The 20,902-nt window shown below is 58.0% G+C and overlaps 10 protein-coding genes across 10 annotated transcripts; 3 read left to right on the forward strand and 7 right to left on the reverse strand.

The window, feature by feature from the left end:
• Positions 1-45: 45 nt before the first annotated feature.
• SCHCODRAFT_02187853 (uncharacterized protein) lies at positions 46-1,755 on the reverse strand. Its single transcript, XM_003034256.2, has 4 exons — positions 1,503-1,755; positions 1,022-1,442; positions 666-966; positions 46-607 (listed from the first exon to the last, which is right to left on the reverse strand). Exons 2-4 carry the CDS (start codon positions 1,327-1,329, stop codon positions 179-181), a joined length of 1,038 nt encoding a protein of 345 aa, XP_003034302.1. The 5' UTR covers positions 1,330-1,442; positions 1,503-1,755; the 3' UTR covers positions 46-178.
• Positions 1,532-3,827, reverse strand: SCHCODRAFT_02614455 (NAD(P)-binding protein). The gene is made up of 8 exons (XM_003034257.2): positions 3,149-3,827; positions 2,915-3,095; positions 2,768-2,865; positions 2,687-2,717; positions 2,562-2,632; positions 2,363-2,473; positions 2,031-2,231; positions 1,532-1,970 (listed from the first exon to the last, which is right to left on the reverse strand). Exons 1-8 carry the CDS (start codon positions 3,349-3,351, stop codon positions 1,853-1,855), a joined length of 1,014 nt encoding a protein of 337 aa, XP_003034303.2. The 5' UTR covers positions 3,352-3,827; the 3' UTR covers positions 1,532-1,852.
• SCHCODRAFT_02187588 (uncharacterized protein) lies at positions 3,670-4,646 on the forward strand. Its single transcript, XM_050342017.1, has one exon. It carries the CDS (start codon positions 3,988-3,990, stop codon positions 4,486-4,488), a length of 501 nt encoding a protein of 166 aa, XP_050201566.1. The 5' UTR covers positions 3,670-3,987; the 3' UTR covers positions 4,489-4,646.
• Positions 4,594-8,767, reverse strand: SCHCODRAFT_02614458 (NAD-dependent glutamate dehydrogenase). The gene is made up of 15 exons (XM_003034258.2): positions 8,585-8,767; positions 8,256-8,536; positions 7,497-8,134; positions 7,256-7,443; positions 7,130-7,203; positions 6,949-7,080; positions 6,694-6,897; positions 6,478-6,637; positions 6,289-6,421; positions 6,041-6,235; positions 5,973-5,990; positions 5,722-5,919; positions 5,581-5,668; positions 4,934-5,528; positions 4,594-4,879 (listed from the first exon to the last, which is right to left on the reverse strand). Exons 1-15 carry the CDS (start codon positions 8,720-8,722, stop codon positions 4,805-4,807), a joined length of 3,117 nt encoding a protein of 1,038 aa, XP_003034304.1. The 5' UTR covers positions 8,723-8,767; the 3' UTR covers positions 4,594-4,804.
• A 223-nt stretch (positions 8,768-8,990) lies between these two features.
• On the forward strand, positions 8,991-9,278 carry SCHCODRAFT_02664117 (uncharacterized protein; the record flags this gene model as incomplete). The annotated part of the gene is made up of 3 exons (XM_050346532.1): positions 8,991-9,020; positions 9,071-9,196; positions 9,228-9,278. The coding sequence occupies 3 exons, from the start codon at positions 8,991-8,993 to the stop codon at positions 9,276-9,278; spliced, it is 207 nt and encodes a 68-aa protein (XP_050201567.1).
• Positions 9,279-10,381: 1,103 nt separating this feature from the next.
• On the reverse strand, positions 10,382-11,633 carry SCHCODRAFT_02492241 (V-type ATPase; the record flags this gene model as incomplete). Its single annotated transcript, XM_050342962.1, has 7 exons — positions 10,382-10,665; positions 10,711-10,807; positions 10,922-11,076; positions 11,171-11,210; positions 11,271-11,376; positions 11,504-11,535; positions 11,589-11,633. The coding sequence occupies 7 exons, from the start codon at positions 11,631-11,633 to the stop codon at positions 10,382-10,384; spliced, it is 759 nt and encodes a 252-aa protein (XP_050201568.1).
• Positions 11,634-12,147: 514 nt separating this feature from the next.
• Positions 12,148-14,714, forward strand: SCHCODRAFT_01170455 (uncharacterized protein; the record flags this gene model as incomplete). Its single annotated transcript, XM_003033690.1, has 4 exons — positions 12,148-12,811; positions 13,493-13,868; positions 13,950-14,235; positions 14,301-14,714. The coding sequence occupies 4 exons, from the start codon at positions 12,148-12,150 to the stop codon at positions 14,712-14,714; spliced, it is 1,740 nt and encodes a 579-aa protein (XP_003033736.1).
• Positions 14,715-14,865: 151 nt separating this feature from the next.
• On the reverse strand, positions 14,866-16,150 carry SCHCODRAFT_02745316 (uncharacterized protein). The gene is made up of 3 exons (XM_003034260.2): positions 15,796-16,150; positions 15,462-15,747; positions 14,866-15,405 (listed from the first exon to the last, which is right to left on the reverse strand). Exons 1-3 carry the CDS (start codon positions 16,077-16,079, stop codon positions 14,962-14,964), a joined length of 1,014 nt encoding a protein of 337 aa, XP_003034306.1. The 5' UTR covers positions 16,080-16,150; the 3' UTR covers positions 14,866-14,961.
• Positions 16,151-16,183: 33 nt separating this feature from the next.
• On the reverse strand, positions 16,184-17,899 carry SCHCODRAFT_02745317 (uncharacterized protein). The gene is made up of 4 exons (XM_003034261.3): positions 17,555-17,899; positions 17,212-17,494; positions 16,708-17,157; positions 16,184-16,641 (listed from the first exon to the last, which is right to left on the reverse strand). Exons 1-3 carry the CDS (start codon positions 17,875-17,877, stop codon positions 16,708-16,710), a joined length of 1,056 nt encoding a protein of 351 aa, XP_003034307.1. The 5' UTR covers positions 17,878-17,899; the 3' UTR covers positions 16,184-16,641.
• Positions 17,900-18,142: 243 nt separating this feature from the next.
• On the reverse strand, positions 18,143-20,787 carry SCHCODRAFT_02614489 (uncharacterized protein). Its single transcript, XM_050344660.1, has 6 exons — positions 20,611-20,787; positions 20,278-20,555; positions 20,176-20,228; positions 20,065-20,128; positions 19,866-20,015; positions 18,143-19,816 (listed from the first exon to the last, which is right to left on the reverse strand). Exons 2-6 carry the CDS (start codon positions 20,492-20,494, stop codon positions 18,312-18,314), a joined length of 1,989 nt encoding a protein of 662 aa, XP_050201569.1. The 5' UTR covers positions 20,495-20,555; positions 20,611-20,787; the 3' UTR covers positions 18,143-18,311.
• Between the last annotated feature and the right edge of the window lie 115 nt (positions 20,788-20,902).

Genomic DNA, 20,902 nt, shown 5'->3' on the forward strand with positions numbered 1-20,902 from the left:
ATTTGCACCTCCGATGGCCCGATTCACCAGCACGCGCCCGTCATTGTCCTATATCCTGCAAGTTGCATTATCCACTCTTCAATCTTAAATAGCTTCATTTGAGCGCGTGCATATCAAATAACGACCAATACAACGAATGCCGGACTGCCCAGACTGGTATGTACCATCTTCCTGCCACTTAGTCACCCTCTGCTATTGAGAAGTCCTTCAGCTCTCCCCAACTCGGCAGTCCGAAGAACGATGGCAACGAGTCCCAGATTACCTGTCGCTCTTCCTTCACCGTCCGGAGTATGGTTTCGGCGCACGCAACACAGCATTTGAGGTTCGGCGAGACCTGTAGACGTTCAGACCAGGGACAGAACAGGGCATATGATCTCTCCTTCTCAAGAGTTTCTAGGAGATAGTCGAACATGCGCCGTCGAGCTTCCCTGCACGCGTTACGGTCGGTACATTCCTGCGACGGAGGCTGAGGCTCCGAGAATGCGACTCGAATGAGTTTGACTTGGGCAGCAAGCGTCTTAATGCGCCCGCCTAGGAGGACATTGCGAGTATGCATGCTCATGACATCGGAGGTTATGTCATCGAGAAGCCCTTGGGTCAGATTTTCCTGCATGACGATATCCGTTTAGCACAGCTGACAATCCGAAAGAGCGCGCGGGGCTTACTATGCTGCTGCCCTCCGAGACTCTGAAGCACAGCGCTGGCATGATCGTCTGTAGACCCACGGAGCGTGCCGTGTCGAGGAGATGGGCCAACCAGAACGTGCGTCCTGGTTCTACGCAGAAGCGCGTGTAGCCTGGTTTTTCACGGCCCTCACGTCTCTCCTGGTACACCTCCAGCCGATCTGGGAACTCGTACCGCAGCCTCTCTACCGCATCGTCCCAGAGTGCCGCTATCAGGTATTTCTGCCCCATCTGCAGCCCCGCTATAACGTTCGCGACGCTCGGCGTCTGCTTGGACGACTTCCTGATGCGAGGTCGATCAGCGTGTACTGACACCCCTGGAAGGGGCTGATGCTCACGGTTCGAGGATGAAGTTCAGCATGTATTCGACGTCTGCTGCCGATTCCTGCAAGCGCATGACTGGACACCCCTCCACCGCATCCGCGCCATCTGCGGGCTGCGGGACCTCGAACACGTCCCTGAAGAACGGGGAGTACGTCGCGAGCAGGCCCTGGTAGAACCGGAACTGGACGCGCTGCGCCTGGAGCACGATGTTGCCGTCTTTGAACCAGACGCGCGACCGGACTATGGGTTCGTCGCACTCGTCCTCGGCGTCCACCCTCCGGCGTTTCGTCGATGAGGAGGATTCCGTTGCGCCAGCACTCATATCGAGGCAGAGATTTCGTCCAAAGGGATTACAAGAGAGGTTTCAGTCGATCTAGTTCTCGAGTTCTCTGCGCGCTTAAAACGAACAAGCGTTAGATGAACGACGAAGGCAAGCTTGTTGCGCCGCGTGTGAGCCACGCTCAAGCCGAAGCAAGGTGACCTCGAATCCCTCACCTTACAAGTGGAACAGCAACAAGTCGCTGGCAGCGTCCAAGTCCGAATCCCTCGCACAGCGAACAGGCGTCTACTGGTGTATACTTCCTTCTCCTATCCTTCCTTACACAAATTGAACTACACGTTATCTATACACATTTTTACATTCCTTTCCACATTTTATACAGCGACAAGAGCATCCTGAAGTAGCGCATCCACACCGTGCTCGTCCAATCAAGAGGTCGAAGTCGGTCAGTAATACGTAGGTCAGTCCAACGTCTGTGCACGCGTCTGCCGATTTCGACGATTGCACGTTAGGCGAGCCCAACGTCGATGCGTCAGTCGAAGATCCTCACGGTAACCAACCAAACCTAGGAAAGACTGGCCAACCCGTCCTTAATGTACTCCTCGTACAGGTGCTTGTAGTCCCGATGCCAGCGGCTGAGCGCGGGTCGTCCCTCTGCGACGTCGGCGGCGCCCCACATGATCCTGGGATGGTGAAGACAGTCAGAAGGTGAACGCAGGCCATCCTACCGAGAACCCGCGCACCGCAATTGGTCCACCTCCCGGCGCGTCTCGTTGTCCGGGCAGATGATGTAGAAGTCCCCGCTGCGGACCTTGTCGAGCATGTAGAGGACGGTCTCCGTCGCGCTCCACGCGCCGTCTGGCTTCGGCAGCTCTGGCGGCGCCTCCGAGGTCGGCGACGTTGGCGGGTTCGCGCCCGTCATTCCGGTGTGCGTCCAGCCGGGGCTATCCGTGGGAGGCAGCGTAGGTACGGGTGTAGGGATCCGGGGGGGAGCAGGAGGGTACGGGAATGCGCCATGGGGCAATCGAGCTATACGTCATGGATCGTGCGGCAGAGGTATAGAAAGGGGACGTACACGAATAAGTGGGCAGTGACATGGCTGCCCGGGAACTCGCGCAGCTCGTGCGAGAGGCTCTCGGTGAGCGACTTGACCGCGGCCTTGGACGCGTTGTACGCGGCGTTGCCACTGGGTGCGAGCGTGGTCAGCAGATGAGGAATAATAGAGGATAAGAGGAGGCCTAGATGCGGCTTAGGTAGGATTGAATGGGACTCACGGAGGGTTTGTGATTCCCTGCTTAGAGCCGGTGTTTATGATCACAGACGGGTTCTCTTGATGCAACATGAACTAGAACATGGGATTAGACTTGCGGATATACGGCGGCGATGCGCGAATGCTCACCGGCATAAAGGTCTGTTGGACGTTGACAATGCTGCGCAAGCAATCAGTCCACTGCCCGTCGCAGCCTGAGATCCTACCCACCCGAAAACATTGACATCGAAAGCCTTCCTCCAGTTGTCGATCCCACTCCATGACGTTCCCTTCGGCGCAACGCCAGCGTTGTTGATCAGGACCGCCACCTGCCCTCGCGTCAGAGGGCTTGCAGAGCAGGATGCGGCGGGCACGCACCTCTCCCCAGGTCTCATACACGCGCTCCTTCAGCCGGACGACCTGGTCGATCTGCGACACGTCCGTGGGCACGAAGATGACGTTCGTCGCGCCGTCTACGTTCGCGATCGCGCCAACTTCCTTCGCAGCGTGCGCCAGCCGGGCCTCGTCTACGTCGGCCATCGCGATCTTCAGACCAATCCTACACATCGGGGGTCAATGTACCACGCGAGGGGACGAGCTCCGCGCACGCACTTGGCCAACTCAATCGCTGCCGCCTTTCCGATCCCGCTCGCCGCGCCAGTGATGACCGCGACGCGCCCCGCGTGTATGACGGGGTGCACCTCGTCGGCGACGCTGAGGCCGTCCGGGCGGTACGAGGCCGTACTCGAGTAGCCAGGGCGCATCGGGGAGGGCCCGCGGCTGGAGTGGATGATGCTTTCCGATAGAGCTGGCATCGCGACACGTCAGACTCGCGCTGATTATAAGTGGACGTTCCGGCGCCGGCGATTGCGCGGGCGATGGGGGAAAAGGCGATGGTGATGGTGATGGGAAGAGCGGAAGAGGGACAGCGGCGTGTCAGTCCAGGACGGACGTTGATCAGCCTCTCATGCCCGTGCTCCGCCATCGCTATAAGGTCCTCCCGCGCCGGGCACGCCGCCGACGGCGTCAAATTCATGACGTAGAGGGTAAGGGACTCTGAATTAGACCTTCCCCTCCGGTGCGGACTTCCATCGCACGCTGATCCTCTTCTGCGCATGCTTGCGGACCTCAAGATACAAATATACCGTCGCCTGGACCAGGAGGATCCCTGAACTCAACGTAAAGGGACGCACGAAGATCCCTCCCGCGAGCGATGGCCAACGTTCGCCTGAGACCTACCCAGCGTCGTCTACCAAGTGTTTAAGCCTCCACGTTCACGACTGTTTCCTCCGACACGGCGCTTAATCGCTCTCGGCTGTCGCGCATGCGCATCCAGAAGAACCCAGGAAGCAGCAACCGCCGACCGACGTTCGGCCGCAGGCTATGGATCGCCAGATGACCGTCCACCCTAACGAACATGAGCTCACCTCGTAACACTCCTTCCACGTCTCATGAACGCCACAACCCGGCGTGGCAGGGGACCTCACGCCTCTAACGACGCCTCGGCGCTCTTCTACCACCTCAGTCGCGCGATTGGGCGTAATCCAGGCGACCCATCGTTCCAATTCAGTCGATACAAGGACGTGATACAACCCACTATTGACGGAGGTAGCGCTTCGACTTCGTGGAGCCTCAAGAACCACTTTCAACGTACTCGCGAGGGCCATAAAACGGTCTACTCTTACCCTACGTGCTATTTCGCAAAAAGCACGCAGCCTAAGAGACCGCGAACGTTGTCGCAATCGACCAGCAGGTCCCCAAGCACGCCCTTCCTACGACAAGCACGCCCTTCTTGCCGCAAACACGCCCTTCTGCCCGCAAGCACGCTCCTCCACTTACAACACCAGGCCCCTTCATCTTGGTCTCGTGTGCCTCAGTTCGTGCACACGCCCTCACCTTACCGGTCTCGTGTACGCATTGTCCCGGTCATACTTCCGGCAGCACGGCGGTAGAATCCGCCCCGAAAGATTCCGCCGCAACCATTTCTCCACTCTCCGCATTCAACGTCGCAGAAAACCAAGCGCCGGATCGTGCTGATCGCAAGGAAACACGCAGCGGAAGTTGAGCACGTGCCAAGTTCGTATTCCCGGGAAAAGCCGAACAACACACGTGACTGGACCCACAACTCGGCACCGACTCTTTCGTTCCCAGCAAGTCCAGCGATATGTTCGAGGAAGCCATTATTATAAGTACAGATGCTCTAATATACAAGAATACACATTTTGGATGACGACTGTCCGTGGGCTTCATGCGCCCTGCATCAGCTACCTACTGGTGCACTGCCAAATCCCGCGCAAAGTGGAAGAAGTCCACGCTCGACGCGTTCACGCCGTACTTGTAGATCTGCAGGACCAGGTCAGCAACTGCCTTCCTGTATTATCGCAGCAAGCCACTCACAAAGTGCGACGCCACCCAACTCGAGAACAGCGCGCGCTGGTAGCTCTCCGGCAGCCGCCTCATCAGCTCGTCCAGCCCCACCTTCTCTACGAGCGTCTTCGGGATCGCGCGCCCCAGCACGCCCCGCTTGCTCGGCTCGTCGTCGAACAGATCCGACGCCTCGAGCTCCGTTTGCAGGTTGTTCAGCGTCGTGCTCAGTTCGTCCGAGATCGTCGTGCGCGGCTTCGCCCCGCGCAGCCGCTGGTGCTCGCGCCAGATGCAAAGGAACTCCGCCGCGGCGTTCTCGGTGATCTTCTGCTGGATGTCCTTGACGTAGGACTGGTAGAAAGCCGAGGGTTGACCGTCCTTGAAGATCATGAGGTCGACGTACTCGTTCGTCGCGAGGGCGAGGCCGGCGAGGACTTCGAGGGAGGAGGAGGTGACGCCGCCCTTGTTGGCGCTGGAGTCCTTGAACAGGATGACCTTGTGCTTCTCGAGGTAGAGGCGGGCTTGTTGCGTGAGGAAGAGGTTCGCGCCCTCGACGATGTACTTGAAGTGCGGCTTGCCCTCCGAATCGACGAGCGCGGCGACGTTCGAGATGTTGACGGCTTCGGGACTAGGATCGATGATCAGCACCTCTTCATCGGGGCTTCATCGTGCCTACTCACCGACCACCACAAGGCACGAACAAGTCGGCCTTGAAGCGCAAGTGCGCGCCATTCCTGAAATCAGTGCCATCCACGACGACTTCGCCAGCTGGAAGGACCTGTCAGCCAAAGATACAAAGGTCAACTGAGTAGGTCACTCACAAGGCAACTTCACATCCTGATCTTCCACCTTGACAATGTAGCCGTCCTTCGACAACTTGCTCTTGTCAAAGTTGCCGATCGGAATGCGCGCCTTTGCCAGGCGGATGAGCTCTTCGCGGTTCAGCCCTGCCGGGTCCGCAGCTACACCGCTACCGTCGATGATGGCGACAGTCTTGTCGTTGCTGAGCAAAATCTCGTCTGTGATAAAATCAGTCAGTCGTGACTCCTCACACCTGAGGTTGGCCACATACTCGAACCAAGGTCACCGTCTACAACAGAGTTAGTAACATAATAATTGAGATAAGTAGATCCAACGTACCAGGACCACCCGTCTGCACCTTCGTGATATCCTTCTCCCTCAAGCCAAGTTGCTTGTAGATACCTAGCACGTACTGCCGGATCGACAGCGAGGTCATGCCGTACGTGTCGTGCGGTACGCCACCGAGCGTCTCTGCGCTCTTGCCAGTGGTGAAGGACTTCCACCATGCCTCTGCACCGCGGTCGCGAGCGTGTACTGGAGAGCATTCGGTAAGACGGGAGATCCGAAGGAAGAGGGAAATGACGTACATGCAGCCCAGTCCATCATGTCTGCTGTGCCCTCGTCTGGGCCGAAGAACAAGATCTCTGGCTGACCATAAAGGTCGACCAGGCGCTCCTTAATGCCAGGGCTCTGGCCCGGAATGAGAAGGTCGATGATGCTCTGTCCGCCTCGTCAGCAACCAATATCTCCGCGATGTACCATTGAGCACAACTCACATCAACATATTTCTCGAAGCACAGCCGAGGATTGGCCCCAATCGCTGGCAGGATCGTGCCCTTCGCGCCACCCTCCGGGATATCCTTGTTCTTCAGGTTCTGCGTCGACGCCAGCCCGTAGTTCTCATCGAAGAGCATGCGCTGGTTGATAGAGTAGTTTCTGTTTGGAGAAAATCAGCTCAAGGTCCGCTACGACACAAAGGGCAGGATACGCACTCCCTCGTCCTCGACATGACCAAACGAATGCCTCCACGAGCGACATCGCGGAAGCGGATGTGGAACCCTCTGAACTCGTTGCCGATGCTGAGAAAGATGCCGAAGGGCTTCTTCGGGTACTCGATCTCGGGCAGGAACTCTGGCGCGAGACGGAAGGACAGCGCGACCTTGGTCGGTTGGTAGAAGTTCGTTTTGAGCACGTTCCTGAGTGAGAATGTGAGATAACGCTCTGAGGATGACACCTCGTTCACTCACTTGTTGAAGATCAAGAAGCTCTCCAAGACCTGAAGCTCCTGCTTGTCGTGCACCGTACGACGAATGTGATCGTACAGCTCGACGTCGTTCAGAGGCTGCGCAGTCTGCAGCCGTTGGTACGACAGCGTCGGCCTATGCGCATCGTCAGAGTGGTGCCAACGTTGGAAAGTCGAAGACGTACATCAAGTTCTCCGCCTGGTCGGCAGATGTATTCGGATAGTGCACCATGGCGAAGTTGACGTACAGCATGCGAATCTAGGTCGACATGAGCTCGACGCACGTTGGCAAGGGCACCAAGAATACATACCAACTCGGGCCAGCGAAGGATGACCTGCAGGATAACCTCGCGCGTGAAGGTTTCGTCCCTGAAGCGGCGCTTGATGGTGTTCAGGACCTCCGCGTGTACGGGGTCTGATTCGGTGAGGAGATTCTTGAGCTGGAGGTAGGTCGCGCCGAGGCGGTTCGTAAAGTGCTGCGCGAAGATCCAGCCGCAGTCTGAGAAGCAGTCAGTACGGGGTACCTCCACAATCATGAAGGCGCCCACTTACAAGCGTAGGTCGCTTCCTGGACGGCATGCCCTGGGCCCTCTTCGCTCTCGGTGACGCCGAAAAAGGGGTTGTCCGGTAGACAGTAGAGCAGACTGGCCTCCTTCATGACCTGGAAGATCGAGTGCTCGATCGGTGGCGGACGCTTGTTGCCCTCGAGCTGATCCAGCGGTAGCGGGTTGAGGTAGATCGAGATGATTGTGACGCCATTGGCGAACTGCTCGACGTACTTGCGCGTCGAGTATAGCGAGTAGAAGTGGTAAAGATGGCTGAGCGCGCTGAAGTAGCTGCGCGTACCACCCATCTTGTACCCGATCACAAGCCGGTGCTCGCGCGAGCCCTCGACCTTGAACACCTCGATCACGGGACCGTAACGCGTCTCGACGTTGCGCATGACCTGCTGGTAGATCTCGAGCGTGTTGTCGGTCGCCTTCTCGAGGAAGCTCTTGTTCGACACGCTGCGGATGTCCGTCGAGCCATCCGCGTTCTTCTTCGCGGGGGTGTTTGGGAACTCGCAGCGAGTCACGAAGTAACAGCGCAGCTGCTGGCTCGCGGTCGCGCTGATCGCGCCCGCGGAGCGGAAGGTCTCGAGGCGGTAGGCGTTCTCTGGCGTGGACTTGTCCAGGAAGATCTCATCGATCCTGCGAGGGACGCGTTAGCATTCAGTCGATGATGGTTATCGCCGCCGTGAATATTCTCGACGCGTTCGTCGTGCATCGGACGTCATCGAGCGGGGAGAGAGGTGAAGGAAAGGGGGCACACCTTGCCTCACAGACGGACCCGGGGCCCTCCGTACTGGTAGTACCTGGCTTGCTGGTGTGGATGAAAGTAGCGCCCTTGCCAGAGTCGTCGATCCGCTCGAGGTCGATGACTAGCGCGCGCGGGTCGTGCTTTGTGTATGCCAGGACCTTGGCGCCGAAGAGAGCAATGATGTGATCGGCGATGACAGGGACGGCCTCGTTCGCGAAGTACGTGTCATCGATACCGAGCGAGGAGTAGAACCAGTTGACTTCGCCAGCAACGAGCGGGATGGGGATGAAGCCCTGGAAGGAGTAAGATCTCTGAGCGAAGATGACTGCGCATATACCCACCTTGGCAGCGACCTCCTTCTCTACGCGCGCACGTTGCTCGTCCTTGCCCTCGAAGACGGGCGTGGTGTAGCCTGGCTGGTTCTTGACGCGATGGACGGGCGCGTCGCCGGGAACACGGAGCGCGTCGGCGGCAGACATGGTGGTGGTTCGGGACAAGAGGAGGATGGTGAATGGAGAGAAAACAAGGCCATCGTGCACGTCAGGCAGTCTTTATATGCACGCGTCGTCACGACTTCTGGGGGTAATGTCGAGATGCTCAGCCTCACGTGCTGCGCGGAACTCGACATTTGCGCCCTTGCCGGTCCACGCGCCGACCCGCCGAGTCTTGTGACGCAAAGTTCAACTTGCCCTGGCGTACCAGTCCCGCACCCGCGCACCCCGTCGCCGCGCCCCGCAGTTGTTACCCATGCACCCTCGTATAGAAGAACCCTCAGAGGTGCTCCAATAAAATTCTCGAGCCTCACAAACGCTGCTGAACACCCACAGCCCTCCATACTGGTTGCCGAACGCCGGATCTACCTTCACGTCGCACGATTCAAGCGCGCGGCACGGAGCATAGGAGGCCCTGATGCAAGCACCGTCGACACCGCACAGCAAGGCAGTACCGGACGTGTCACCCACACCCCCGACGCCGCGAACTGAGGTCACCGGCAGCCCGCGAGGTAAGGACCTGCGCAATTCCTGGGGTAATTAGCCTGCCCCTCGCCTTCCTGGGCCTGTCGCAGCGTCCAACCCTGGGTCACTTGTCCTCCGTACCCATCTCCGTGACATTCGACAGCGCGCTGCCCTCATCATACGCCCAGTCGCGTTCATCATCCGGCGAGCTGCACTCATCATCCGACAAGGTACGTTCATAACACGCTGCGCCTTTGACCACCCTTCCACATGTAATATTGGTCTTGGTCCATGTCATGCGGTTCCTCCAAGGTGCGCTGCTTTCGCCCCATTGACCCCAATGTTACGTCCTACGCGGCGTAGACAGAGGGTCGCACTCTGGTGACGAATAGATGCACCCTTCGTGGTGACCAACGGAGTCTCCGTAGGGACGAAGAAACGCACCCTCTATGCGGCCGGACCCATTCTCGGTGGAGAAGAACGGGCATATCCTGCACCTCGAGTTCAGCACAAGTATGATATCGGACCCAATGTAGGTGCACATCACCGAGCCTCATCCCGCCATTAAATCGCGTCGTACCCCAAGCCTTCTCCGCCGCTACGTGTATCCTCGCTCGCTGCAGAAGGCTACGCGCATCCTCACCAATATCACCCATACCTTGAGCAACATGGCGAGCTTCCTTCCGACGCAGCCTGCCATACTGCCGACGACTCGCGCGAGCTTCTTGCGATGGAGCACGCTTGTAAAGGCCGCAAGAGTCAGTCGTCTTGATGAAGGCCGCAATCTTATGCAACCGCGCGGTGTCTTTCACTGTACTAGTATGCCTTGAAGTCGGCGTGGCTGCCTTGCATGAAAGTCGGAATCGTAGCTGTTTCTTCCCCGCCCGAGGATACTAAGCATAGTGCTCCGTAGCTAAGCTTAGGCTCCCCGCGCACCCAATTATGCTCGTGTAGAAGTAGGATGTCGTTATGCTCATGTAGAAGTAGGATGTCGGAAGGGCGGTGCTCCTCAGGTCGTCGAACGTATAAAGACCGCGTCGACTTCGCGCGGGACTGGTCTTGCTTCCCGGCAAACGCGTAGCTTCCCTACACATTGTCGCTCGCAGTACATCTTGAAGATGGATGCCTTCCTCAGTCTTTTTTGCGCACATGCGAAGCCCCTCTTGCGGATGCATGGTCCCCTCACATACGTGGAGCGCCCCTCGCGCAAACATAGCTTCCCTCGGAGAAAACACTAGTTAAGTATGAGCGAACATGCAGACATTGATTAACATGACATGGCCATTGTTCGTGGTATCGATATGAAAGCCTGGACGGGGGGTACAACACTTCGGGTGCAGCGTCGTACAATGTGACCTTGCGGACGAGCGCTGGGACCAGCACCTGGATCGAAGCAGACCTGTGTCTTCCCTCGCAGGCGCTCGGCCTCCCGGTGCGCCGGATGCAGCTCTTCGAGTAGCTCAGCACTGAGAAGAGGTGAGTGGACGAAGTCAGGGCCAAGAGTAGGCTACTCACGATACCCTTGAAGTCGGCCGCTTTGGTGTTCATGATGAGGGCCACGATGAGACCGTACAGACCCAAGACTTCGGCGAAAATGAGGATGAGAATCTACGGAGACGAAAAGGGTCAGTAAAATTCCTCTCTCGAGATTGCAAGCGGTGTATTCCGGCAATCAATGCGCCCGGGCACAAGCTATGCAAGCAAACAAACAACGTGACGTACCATGCCGACGAAGAGACGCGGCTGCTGTGCGGTGCCCCGGACGCCCGCGTCGCCGACGATACCGATAGCGAACCCAGCCGCGAGACCAGCGAGACCGACCGAGAGACCAGCGCCGAGCTGCACGAAGCCCATAGAGAGCGGCATCTGGTAGTCCACTGCGCATACAGACCGTCAGTTACGTCGTCCATTCTAAGTGTTGGAGAAGCAGGCGCGTAGACTTGCGCGCCGAAGTGGGAGGGAAGGACGCACAGTTTCCGGAGATCAAGACCGACACGACGAGACCGTAGATCTAGAATGACATGGAAGGTGAGGTTGGCGCGTCGCTGAGACGGTGGAGGGAAGGACGCACGGCGATGATACCAGCCATGATGACCGGGACGACACACTTCATCATGAGGTCTGGGCGGAGGACGGACATGGCGGAAATGCCGACACCAGACTTGGCCGTACCGTAACTGCGTGCGCTCATGAGTCTACGCGTTCAACACAGCACCGCATTACGACGAACCTTGCTCCTATGCCTGCAGGGCGCGCGCTCGAGCGTTAGCATTCCATACACCTTTCCCTTCCACCCACTGTCACGTACAAGTGAAGACAATAGCGCTCGTGCAGCCCTGCGGTCGCGCGCGTCAGTCTTCCTTCCAATTGCGTTTGTATCTCCACGTACCATGGCGCTGAAGAAGGGAGCGTAGACGGGGCAAAGGTCGGACATTTTCGCGGCAGGAGAATGGGTGGTGCTGGAGAGATGAGCGAGGGAGCAGACAGAGACGGCGACGACGGAATCAGCTGCAGAAGGCTGACGGCGCTGACAGGAGTGCTTCGAGGGCGGGGTTCGCCGTGGGAAGTCACGGTCACTTTGCTTGGTCCGGCGTGCAAAGGCGTCGTGTGACGGTGTGATGTTGAACATCGTGCTGGCCTCGTTCCTTCACTCCTGCTTCCATCCTCGGTCTGTCGTGCGCGCTCGCACTACGCGCCTGCTCTTCTGTGGAGAACGGTGTCTAAAGATTAACTTATGGAGGTAACAGCGTCATCTGTTTACCCGTCAAAGAACAATGAAGCGTCAAAGAGCTGCCATCTATGGCCTCGGCTATGACATATCGTCAATGATCAGCCTTGTGGCCACCGCTTTGTGTTCAGTATAAAGGTCGCCACCCGAATGATCTCTTCTGCGCATGCCCTCTGCTCTCTGCGTCTACCTTCTTCTCGTTTGCCTCGTCCTCCTCATCATGCAGACCCGGGCCCGTACCGTCAACCGCTCCCTTCGCGATCAACCAACCGCTGTCAATCGCCCTGCCGCCACCCAAAAGGCCGCTGTCGCAAAGCCAGCTGCCGCTCAAAAGACGGTAGCTGCGAAACCGGTCACTACTGAGGCTGCGAAGCCAGGTATCGTTGTACACAAGGTAGCGAAGCCTGCGTCGTCTGCTGCTCAGAAGGCCCCGAGACCGTCCGCTGTCCCGAAGCCTCCAGCTGCCGCGAAGCCCTCAGCCGCCCCGGCCGCTGCTGCTGCCCCTGCATCAACTGCTGGTGCTGGCACCTACGTTCGCGCACCCGTCCCCAAAGCCATCAAGCAGGTCGTCCCAAGAACGACCAAGAAACCTGCCCCTCCCAAGCGCTTCGTCGCACCCTATAACCCCTACGAAAACATGTCGAAAGACGGTTTCCACTGCGTGCGCTGCCACCGCGACATCAACGTCGGCGGCGAAAAGCACTACTTCTGTCTCATCCCCCACGTCTTCGACCGCAATGCGTGGGAGGCTGTTGCTGAAAAGTACGAGGGTCTGGGCGGCGATCGCGCGCTCAAGTTCGGCAAGATCAGGGAGATCCCGGTTACTGCACCAGCATGCTGCTCTGACGCGCAGCTCAATGCGCGCGGGCAGGTGGAGCTGGGAGGTGTGGATCTGCACAACATGGGCTTCCACACACCGTTCCCGGAGGAGGTTGAGCAAGAAATAAAGGACTTGCTTGCGCTGAAGCGACCCATGCCACAACTTTGCAAGTGCCTGGTCGTCGATGGCAAATGCACCAGGGAATGCCTCAGGCCGCGGTATCCTCACGCGATCTTCACAGACGAGATCTAGAGATCGCCTGCCGTTGTACTCGTATCAGACCGGTCTTCCACTAGCTGTATTTCTGCTTCAACTGACCTAACGCTACTTACCTACGCTCATATAATAGTGCTTGCCACGGACCAGCGCCATCACTACGTGCTTTGAGTATGCCACCCGAACCTTTGTTCCCGCTTTGGAAATGTGAGAGCCCATCAAAGGAAACCGGCAATTGCCGTCCATAACAAGGAGAAAAATTCCACGTGTGGTTGAGGTGCGACATGTCCTGAACCACAGCCTAACATAGACGCGTATTTTGTGAGCATGCTCGCTCGGCTCCGCAGCTCTTTGTTCACCCCCGCCATATCAGACATCCTACTAATTTATCCGACTCGCGAGATGGATTCCTCTAATCTGCCACCCTCTGCCACCGCGAGTCTCACCGCGAGCTCCTCCCACGGGCGACGTTCCACGCGTGAACAAGGCTCTTCCCTCCGACAAAGTTCTATTCGCGAACAAGAGTCAGCTCACGACGAATACGACGCGCCACATGAAGACAGCTATAGTATCCCCGACGAGGACTCATATCACGAGGACTCCTACCACGACGCGAGCGACCAAGAGCATATCGACACGCTTCTGCCGCCTATCATCATTCGTTCATCGCTATGGATCCCCGACGGCAACATCGTCCTCGAGGCCGAGCACACGCAGTTCAAATTCTACCGCGGCCTCCTCGCGCGCCACTCTACCTTCTTTCGCAACCTCTTCGACAGCATGTTTCCCCCGGGCTCGGATCCGCACATCGAGGACGACATCGAGCTCGTCGAGGGCTGCCCTGTCGTCTGCCTAGCGGACTCCGCAGACGACGTCGGCTACATGCTGCACTTCATCGTCGACACGTGAGTTTAATTCCAGCCTTGATGTCTGTCGTTAGGTGGCCTAAGGGAAGCGTTCAAAGACCTGACTTTACCGAATCCTAGCCGCGCCTTTGACTACATCCCGAGCATCGCGAACCTGAGGTCTGCGCTGCACATGGGGCACAAATACCTTATACCGTCGCTTTGGAACGACGCAATTCGGAGGCTGCGCCACGAATTCCCGTCTGCGCTGGAAGACTATCAGGACACGAGGAAATACGACGAACGGCATGGCTTTACCATAGATGAGGGGGAAACGCTGTCAGACCTTGTCAATGTCGCACAGGAAATGGGTATCCAATCTATTCTACCGGCGCTGTTGTGTCATCTCGTCAGCACGAGTTCACTGGTGAGCGAAGCATTGCTTTTCGCGGGCGCCTTTCTCCCCCAATCCTCGCTCAACCAAGATCTTAGGATTCCCTCTCCTCCGATTATTCCCCCCTCAGCCTCGATACGCGCATAGTGCTCTTGACGGGTCGGGCGAAACTGAAGTCCGCCGCTCTCCGCGCCCAATATACCTGTCGCACCGGGCGTTCCACGCACTGCATCCGCGCCAAATGCATCGAAGGGCATTCACGCTTGCAAGCTGCGCTGCTATGCCGCGTCGCCCTCAGCGACGGCGTTATCACCGGCTTCGAGGAATGGACGGACCGCGACGCGCGCCTGTATGGTCGGGAGCTGTGCGAGGAGTGCGTCCTGCAGGTGCAGATTCTGACCGAGGAGACGCAGAGGAGGTTGTGGGAGCGACTGCCTTCGTTCTTTGGTTTGCCGGATTGGGAGGACTTGGAGGATCCGACGGTGGTGGCGGAGATGGCTGACTCAGCGTAGGGCGGCCATGGATCTCGGCAGGGCGAGCAGGTATCTCGTTATACTGTATCACGTCGAAAGACACAATGACTGTAGCATAGCGTATAGAGCCGACGTACACAATTCGAGGACTCGGATAGCCGCAGCGACCGACACGGCAACCATCGAAAACGCGAGATTGCCGCTCGCTGAAGGCGAACACTACTAGCGACAAAAGAGCAAATGGCTGGATCAGGCATTCGTTCGACGTGCCACTCATGCTGCTCACCTAGTTCAGAGAGTAATCCTTCAGATCCTCCCACACGCCAAGGCCAAAGTACAAAGGCAGCTCCTGCCAGAACGACTCTTGATTGCCTTTGTAGACATCCTCCGCCTCATCTATGCAATCCTTGCACAGTCCATGCACCTTGAGCTTCGTTTGATCTTCCTGTGTCCGTCTCCGCAAAATTCTCAATGCCGGGTCGGAGCTCGTGCGTGGGGAACACTGACTCCAGGCCATAAGCTGGATGCGTTGCCGGGCTTCTTCACACTCCTCCTCCTGCTCACAATCGTCGGCCTCGGCAAGTCGTGTCCACCAATAGTCCATGATTCGGAATTCTGCGATTATCTGACCACGAGCGGTGAGAAGAACAACACGAGTGTCAAGGCTAGCGTGGGCGGGGTCGCAAGGTAATCCCGCCAGATTCCCAATGCCACCCTTGGATATTGTTTTCTGTGTAATAGCGTTCGTGTCAGTTTGTCAACACAAGAATGTATCTGGCAACCCACCAGGGGACACTCCAGCAGAGCACGGTAGTAGACCATAGGCAACAAGGTCTCGAGTCCGGCATCTCGTACAGCCTCAGAGAGTCGCAGAATGTCGTTTTGGTTGTCCTCGGAGTGAACAGCAGACCAGAATTTGTGGTCCTGATTATAGAATGCTTCCAGCGTTGTGGGGAACTCTGCGCGAAGCCGCTCCACAGAGTAGTCCCACAGTGGCACAACCATGTACTTGTGCCCCATGCGCAAGGCGGACAGGATGTGGGAGACAGTCGGCTTCAACGTGTACGACCGTCTGCAGAGGATTAGCTATTTGCGAGCGCCCAGGAACGATCCAACCTACGGGTCGAGAAGCCACAGCAACATAAAGCGCACGTCCTGCGCAGAGTCCGATAACGTGACCACGGTACAGCCTTCCACAGTATGCTCGTCGTTCTGTGGCTGCACCACGGCAATCATATCCGAGAAGATTTGAGAATGGCGCGCAAGGAGACCCTTGTAGAACTTGAACTGCGTATTGTCTGCCTGAAGGATGATGCTGCCGTCATCCAGCCAGATGTCGGAGCGGACAGCTTCGGCTGTCCTTTCGTCGTCTGTCCTCTTGCGCTTCGCGGACGGCTCAGACATGGTATGAGACTTCGTGGTACGAGAAGGCAGATGAAGGGTGGTAGCGTTTGGCGGGAAGAGCGAAGCTTGCCTTTACCATGTGGCACTTGAGTTCGAACTCCACCGCCGTGACAGAGGGTTCGATTCCCGTGCTCGTGACTGTACGCGACATGTAAATTGGGTGGTGCGACTGGAATCATTCACTGGATACTATTAACAAGACGGGGATGTATGAATGAAGATGCAACGCAAGAGATACCGATAGATTCAGTCACATAGCTCAGGAGAGCGGGATAAGTAGTAAGTGATAAGTAGTAATAATCATTAAGTCCAATCTAGACCATCCGGTCAGAACCAGCGCAAACTCAGGATGGCCGCAAATGATTGAGTTTACCTTGCTTGCAAGGTCTCTCCCCGTCCTTATTGAAGCCTGATTTTTCGCAGGGCACAATCAAAAGGTCGGTGGTGATCAATAAATGACCGAGTGCCCAGTGCTAGAGCCGCAAGCAAGGTCGAGAACCGGCGTAGCCGGAGCTTCCTCTAGTCAAAGAAAGTGATGCAGGAGATTGTGCTGGCTTCATGTCTAATGAGCGGGTGTCAGTGAATGATCTGCGCGTTGCCTGACGCACTGCGTCAGAAGCCATCTCACCTAAACAACAGAATAATCCCTGAGGTTTTCCCACACCGGCAACCCAAAGAACGTAGGGAGCTCTGCCCAGGTTGCCCGCTGATACTCTATGTAGACGTCTTCCATGGCCATCATACACCTGTCGCACGGGCAACGCAGCTTTGGGCGGATGGTCTTCCAAGGGTGGAATAGGTGTAAAGCGGCTTCATCCTCTGCGAAGTGCTTGGGCGACGGAGATTGTATGGTCCATGTTCGATTCTGAAAGTCCTTCGTGGCCTGCGCGCAATCCTTCGACTGAACACAGTCGTCGGCTTCCGTCCATGACCACGCCATGAAGTTCTGCCTGAACCTCGCAGTAATCTTCGCCCTGGCCTTGAGAAGCGTAATGCATGTGTGTGGACCGATCAACGACTGAGACTCTGAGGACGAGCCATCGTCCTCAAGAGTCGCACTGCCGTTGGGAATGGTATCCTGGATGACTGTCAATATTGAACATCAAAGGCCCTTCCCTTTTCTGATACTTACGATTGAGCAGGTCAGGATAATGCGATAGTACAGCATGGGCAGGATTGTATCCAGCCCTACGCCCCGCACGACGTCGGCTAGTCGGAGGACGGCGTCGTCACCGCCATCACAATGTATACTGGCCCAGCGCTGAGTCTGCGCGTAATACCCTTCTAGGGTCTTTGGAAACTCGAAGTGCAAGCGCTCGACGACATCCTCCCACAAGGGAACGACCATGTATTTATGGCCCATCCGCATAGCGGAAATGACGCTTGTTATGGTGGGCTTCGCTGTATACGAACGTCTAAGAGACAGTACATGAGTCTGTATCAAATGATATTTGGAAGGAGGATGAGGCACTCACGGCTCGAGTAGCCATAGTAGCATGAACCGCACGTCCTGCGCGGCGTCAGTCAACTCCACAACCGGGCAGCTTTCTGCAGAAGCCCCGTCGGAAGCCTCTTGACTGTGCGGCACCACGGCAAGCATGTCTGCAAAGACCTGGGAGTGACGCGCCAGCAGGCCCTTGTAGAACTTGAATTGAGTGCGCTCCGCCTGGAGAATGATGTTGCCATCATCGAGCCAGACGTCCGAGCGAGTGATAGCAGGCTCGGCGGCCTCTCGACCATCCTCAGTCCTCTTCCGCTTCGCAGCGGGCGCTGCGCCGGATGGTGTAGTGCAGGACATAGTAGTGGGAGACAAATTGCGCCTGGACGAACGTTAGGAATAAGAGTTCGAAACGCCCGCAACTCGGCACCACTTGAGTGACCGGAAGATGCCGATAGATCTCGTGAGCGTGACAGTGTGCGTTATGGTTCGAGTCTTGAAGGTCCTGCGTGGACCGCACTGCACCTGCAGAACGAGCAGAGCTGTTTGTGGGTATAGACACGGACTTCATTGGGCATACAGGTAAGCATGTGGTGATATGCGTACTGAAAAGCGGACTATAACGGCGGGTATTCGTATTTTCTGCGAGAACGAGGACACAAGCGGAGAGCATAGACAGGAATCATTAGGACGAGACATCGTATGTCAGAGATTACAGAGAGAGCGGGGGAAGTATTCGAACGTGCGAGCAATCAGTCGCATGTCCAGCCTTGAAGGTCCGCGCATGCCGACGCTCAAGCTGCGCTCGACGGCGCCGAGGGCGGACCCTCGATGCCCATTTTCTTCCGCACCACCTCGAACGTCTTGAGCATCTTCCTCCGCGCACCGAGCGCGGCGACGCCCTTCGCCTCCAGCGCCGCCTCGTCCATCACCACCATGTCCTGCCACTTCATCCCCTCGAAGTTCGGCGTGTACTTGTGCAGCCGCAGGCTGCGCAGCCAGCCGGGGATGTCCGTGAGCAGCGCCGGATCCACGTCCTCGTCGCTGTTCTGCTTCGGCGTGCTCGTGCCCGGGTTGCCCATGCTCTTGTTCGGCGTCGAGCGGTTGCTGGGCGGGCCCGGGCGCTGGCGCATGTTGTTCATGCCCTGCGCATTCAGCAGGGGGTTGCCCGACCAGTTCGCCTGCCCGAACGCGCCGCTTGCCGCCATCTGCGCCGCGAGCAGCTGCGCCTCGGGGGAGATGCCCATCGCGCTCAGCATATTGAGGTTGAAGGGCGTCATCGGGGACATGCCACCGAGCCCGGGCATGCCGTTCATCCCATTCATGCCCATCGTAGGGCTGCCGAGGCCCATGTTGAAGCCGTTAAGGCCGTTCATGCCGTTCATACCCGGCAGGCCGCCGTTCATCGCGTTCATCTGCATGCCGAGGTTGTTGAGGTTGGGGCTGGGTTCGTCGCCGCCGAACCTGCCCGAAGATGTGTTGGAGAGCGCCGGGCTCCGCGCACCGCCGGCCTGCCAGCTGCCGGCGCCGCCTCCTACTGGCCCGAGTCCGCCCTGGCTGACGTTGCGCATGCGCGCCGCACCGTTGCCGCCCTGAATGAGGTTGCCGTTCTCGTCGTATACCGCGCTGGTGTCCGAGCCCTGTCCGTTCGAGCTCTTCGCCGCGCGCTTGTGAATGGTCGGATCGCCCATGCGAGGGACGCCAGGAGCAGGGCTCTTCTGGCCGGACGACCACTCCTGAAGCTTGCTCGCAGCGCTGTCGAGCGACTGGCGGTGATCCTTCTGGAACATGGGCACTAGAGGAGTGTTAACCATGCTCGCCCAGTTGTCGTGCTGGGAGTTGTTCGCAAGCTGCTCGCCGCCGCCAATGCTAGCGCGCTGGCCACCGCTGAACTCGGTGCTCTTAGGGCGCGAGCTCGACTCCTGCGCAGGCGGGCTCGACTGATTGTTCTCCGAGACCTGACCGAGCGAAGCCGCCGCGCTGGCCCACGAAGCACCATTCGCACCGGTGCTGAGGACGGGGGCGGAGATTCTGTGCGCTGCGTTGCTGGCCTTGAGCTTGGCGCGCTGCTGAGCGAGCGTCGCCGCCGCCGAATCCTGTCCGACGCTCGTGTTCGCCGCGTCGGGCGACAGGAAGTTCGCGCCGTGCTCCAAGACAACGGACTGGCGGTTGCCAGCGCCGCCGCTGGGGCCAGTGTTGAAGCTGCGGGCAGTCGGGGACGAGGGGAAGGTGGACTTGAGGCCAGGAGACTTAAGGTTCATGCTCGCAAGCTTCGCTTCCATCTGGCTCTGCATAGATCCTGTCATGGGGCATGAGCGATGTACGACATGCCTAACAGCGGCACTTACCCATAGCAGGACTAAGGAGGGCGGACATGGGGTCGGACCGCGCCATCTGCTGGAGGACGGTGATGAAGAATCGGATCTGAACTTGGGTAGAGTGCTGTAGAAGACTGTAAAGAGCGGCTGTGCGCTCGGCTTCCGAAAGGACCTTGAACCCTACGAGTGATCGTTAGAAGTGGCAGGAGTGGCATGACGGCCGACGCACATTGCTCGATGGCGGAAAGCTCCTCTTTAAAGTTAACGTCCAGAGACGCCGCGGCCATCTCCTCCTGCGCAAAAATGAACATGTGGGATGGGGCGGCAACGGGCCACGTACGAGGGTCGCTTCGTAGTTCTGGAGATTTTCGAACCATTGGTCTAAAGCCTCCGCTAGAAGATCGTTAGGAGCTGGATTTGGGGCGTGCGGGATGCGCCATGCCTTCGGGGGTTTGGAACATGCCAGCGCTTCCAGCGCTCAGCAGCTCGCTTGTCGGTCGGGCACTGGGCCCACCGCCCGGACGGGGAGATGACGGAGCCAGGGTCGGCGTGCCTCTCGCAGAGGGGCCCATGGACTGCCGAACGTGGGCGTTCCTGCCGTTCTCTTGGGGCCCGGGGGACGGGCTGCGGCTGGCTGAGGAGGGAGGGCGGAGATTCATGTCGGACGCTGGCGCCGGTGAATGAAGTGCAATGTCAATGGAAAGCGGACGGTGTTAGAAACTGGCGCGCGCTGATCAGCCCCGCGGTGCGCAGCGCGATGGCGGGGAGGACGCACCGGTGGGCCACTGGAGGGCTTGTCGTGCAGGCTGAGCTGGGCTGATAATTTCTAGACGCGACCTGCGGGCCTGCCGGTCTAGCTCAGAGTCGGTGAAGAGCACAAGACTTCCAGCGCTGGGCTTCAACGAACAAGGGAAAACGCAGAGAAGACTGCCAGCGACAAGAACAATAACGGAACAAACACTCGCTGTCACGCCGACACCGGACCACCGTCACGTCACTCTCACACCCCGCTCTGGACCCACAACTGGCACCGTTTACGTGGACCGCAGCATGTATTCATAGTACTA

This window comes from Schizophyllum commune (genome assembly GCF_000143185.2).
Source record: "Schizophyllum commune H4-8 unplaced genomic scaffold SCHCOscaffold_3, whole genome shotgun sequence".
Lineage (NCBI taxonomy): Eukaryota > Fungi > Basidiomycota > Agaricomycetes > Agaricales > Schizophyllaceae > Schizophyllum > Schizophyllum commune.

Excerpts from the sequence above, each read along its gene's own strand:
- SCHCODRAFT_02745316 (XM_003034260.2), bottom strand. The coding sequence starts at position 16,079 with ATGTCTGAGCCGTCCGCGAAGCGCAAGAGGACAGACGACGAAAGGACA. Across the intron at positions 15,748-15,795 it reads TTGCTGTGGCTTCTCGACCC|ACGGTCGTACACGTTGAAGC; the intron begins GTAGGTTGGATC and ends AATCCTCTGCAG. Across the intron at positions 15,406-15,461 it reads CTCTGCTGGAGTGTCCCCTG|AAAACAATATCCAAGGGTGG; the intron begins GTGGGTTGCCAG and ends GCTATTACACAG.
- SCHCODRAFT_02614458 (XM_003034258.2), bottom strand. The coding sequence starts at position 8,722 with ATGTCTGCCGCCGACGCGCTCCGTGTTCCCGGCGACGCGCCCGTCCAT. Across the intron at positions 6,898-6,948 it reads AGCTTCTTGATCTTCAACAA|GAACGTGCTCAAAACGAACT; the intron begins GTGAGTGAACGA and ends ATTCTCACTCAG. Across the intron at positions 5,529-5,580 it reads TTCGTGCCTTGTGGTGGTCG|TCCCGAAGCCGTCAACATCT; the intron begins GTGAGTAGGCAC and ends CATCGATCCTAG.
- SCHCODRAFT_02745317 (XM_003034261.3), bottom strand. The coding sequence starts at position 17,877 with ATGTCCTGCACTACACCATCCGGCGCAGCGCCCGCTGCGAAGCGGAAG. Across the intron at positions 17,495-17,554 it reads CTACTATGGCTACTCGAGCC|ACGTTCGTATACAGCGAAGC; the intron begins GTGAGTGCCTCA and ends ACTGTCTCTTAG. Across the intron at positions 17,158-17,211 it reads TTATCCTGACCTGCTCAATC|GATACCATTCCCAACGGCAG; the intron begins GTAAGTATCAGA and ends ACAGTCATCCAG.
- SCHCODRAFT_02614455 (XM_003034257.2), bottom strand. The coding sequence starts at position 3,351 with ATGCCAGCTCTATCGGAAAGCATCATCCACTCCAGCCGCGGGCCCTCC. Across the intron at positions 2,633-2,686 it reads TCCAACAGACCTTTATGCCG|TTCATGTTGCATCAAGAGAA; the intron begins GTGAGCATTCGC and ends CCCATGTTCTAG. Across the intron at positions 1,971-2,030 it reads CGGGAGGTGGACCAATTGCG|GATCATGTGGGGCGCCGCCG; the intron begins GTGCGCGGGTTC and ends TCACCATCCCAG.
- SCHCODRAFT_02614489 (XM_050344660.1), bottom strand. The coding sequence starts at position 20,494 with ATGAATCTCCGCCCTCCCTCCTCAGCCAGCCGCAGCCCGTCCCCCGGG. Across the intron at positions 20,016-20,064 it reads GCTTTCCGCCATCGAGCAAT|GGTTCAAGGTCCTTTCGGAA; the intron begins GTGCGTCGGCCG and ends GATCACTCGTAG. Across the intron at positions 19,817-19,865 it reads CCTCCTTAGTCCTGCTATGG|GATCTATGCAGAGCCAGATG; the intron begins GTAAGTGCCGCT and ends GCCCCATGACAG.
- SCHCODRAFT_02187853 (XM_003034256.2), bottom strand. The coding sequence starts at position 1,329 with ATGAGTGCTGGCGCAACGGAATCCTCCTCATCGACGAAACGCCGGAGG. Across the intron at positions 967-1,021 it reads CTGAACTTCATCCTCGAACC|GAAGTCGTCCAAGCAGACGC; the intron begins GTGAGCATCAGC and ends ACCTCGCATCAG. Across the intron at positions 608-665 it reads TCTCGGAGGGCAGCAGCATA|GAAAATCTGACCCAAGGGCT; the intron begins GTAAGCCCCGCG and ends ATCGTCATGCAG.
- SCHCODRAFT_02187588 (XM_050342017.1), top strand. The coding sequence starts at position 3,988 with ATGAACGCCACAACCCGGCGTGGCAGGGGACCTCACGCCTCTAACGAC.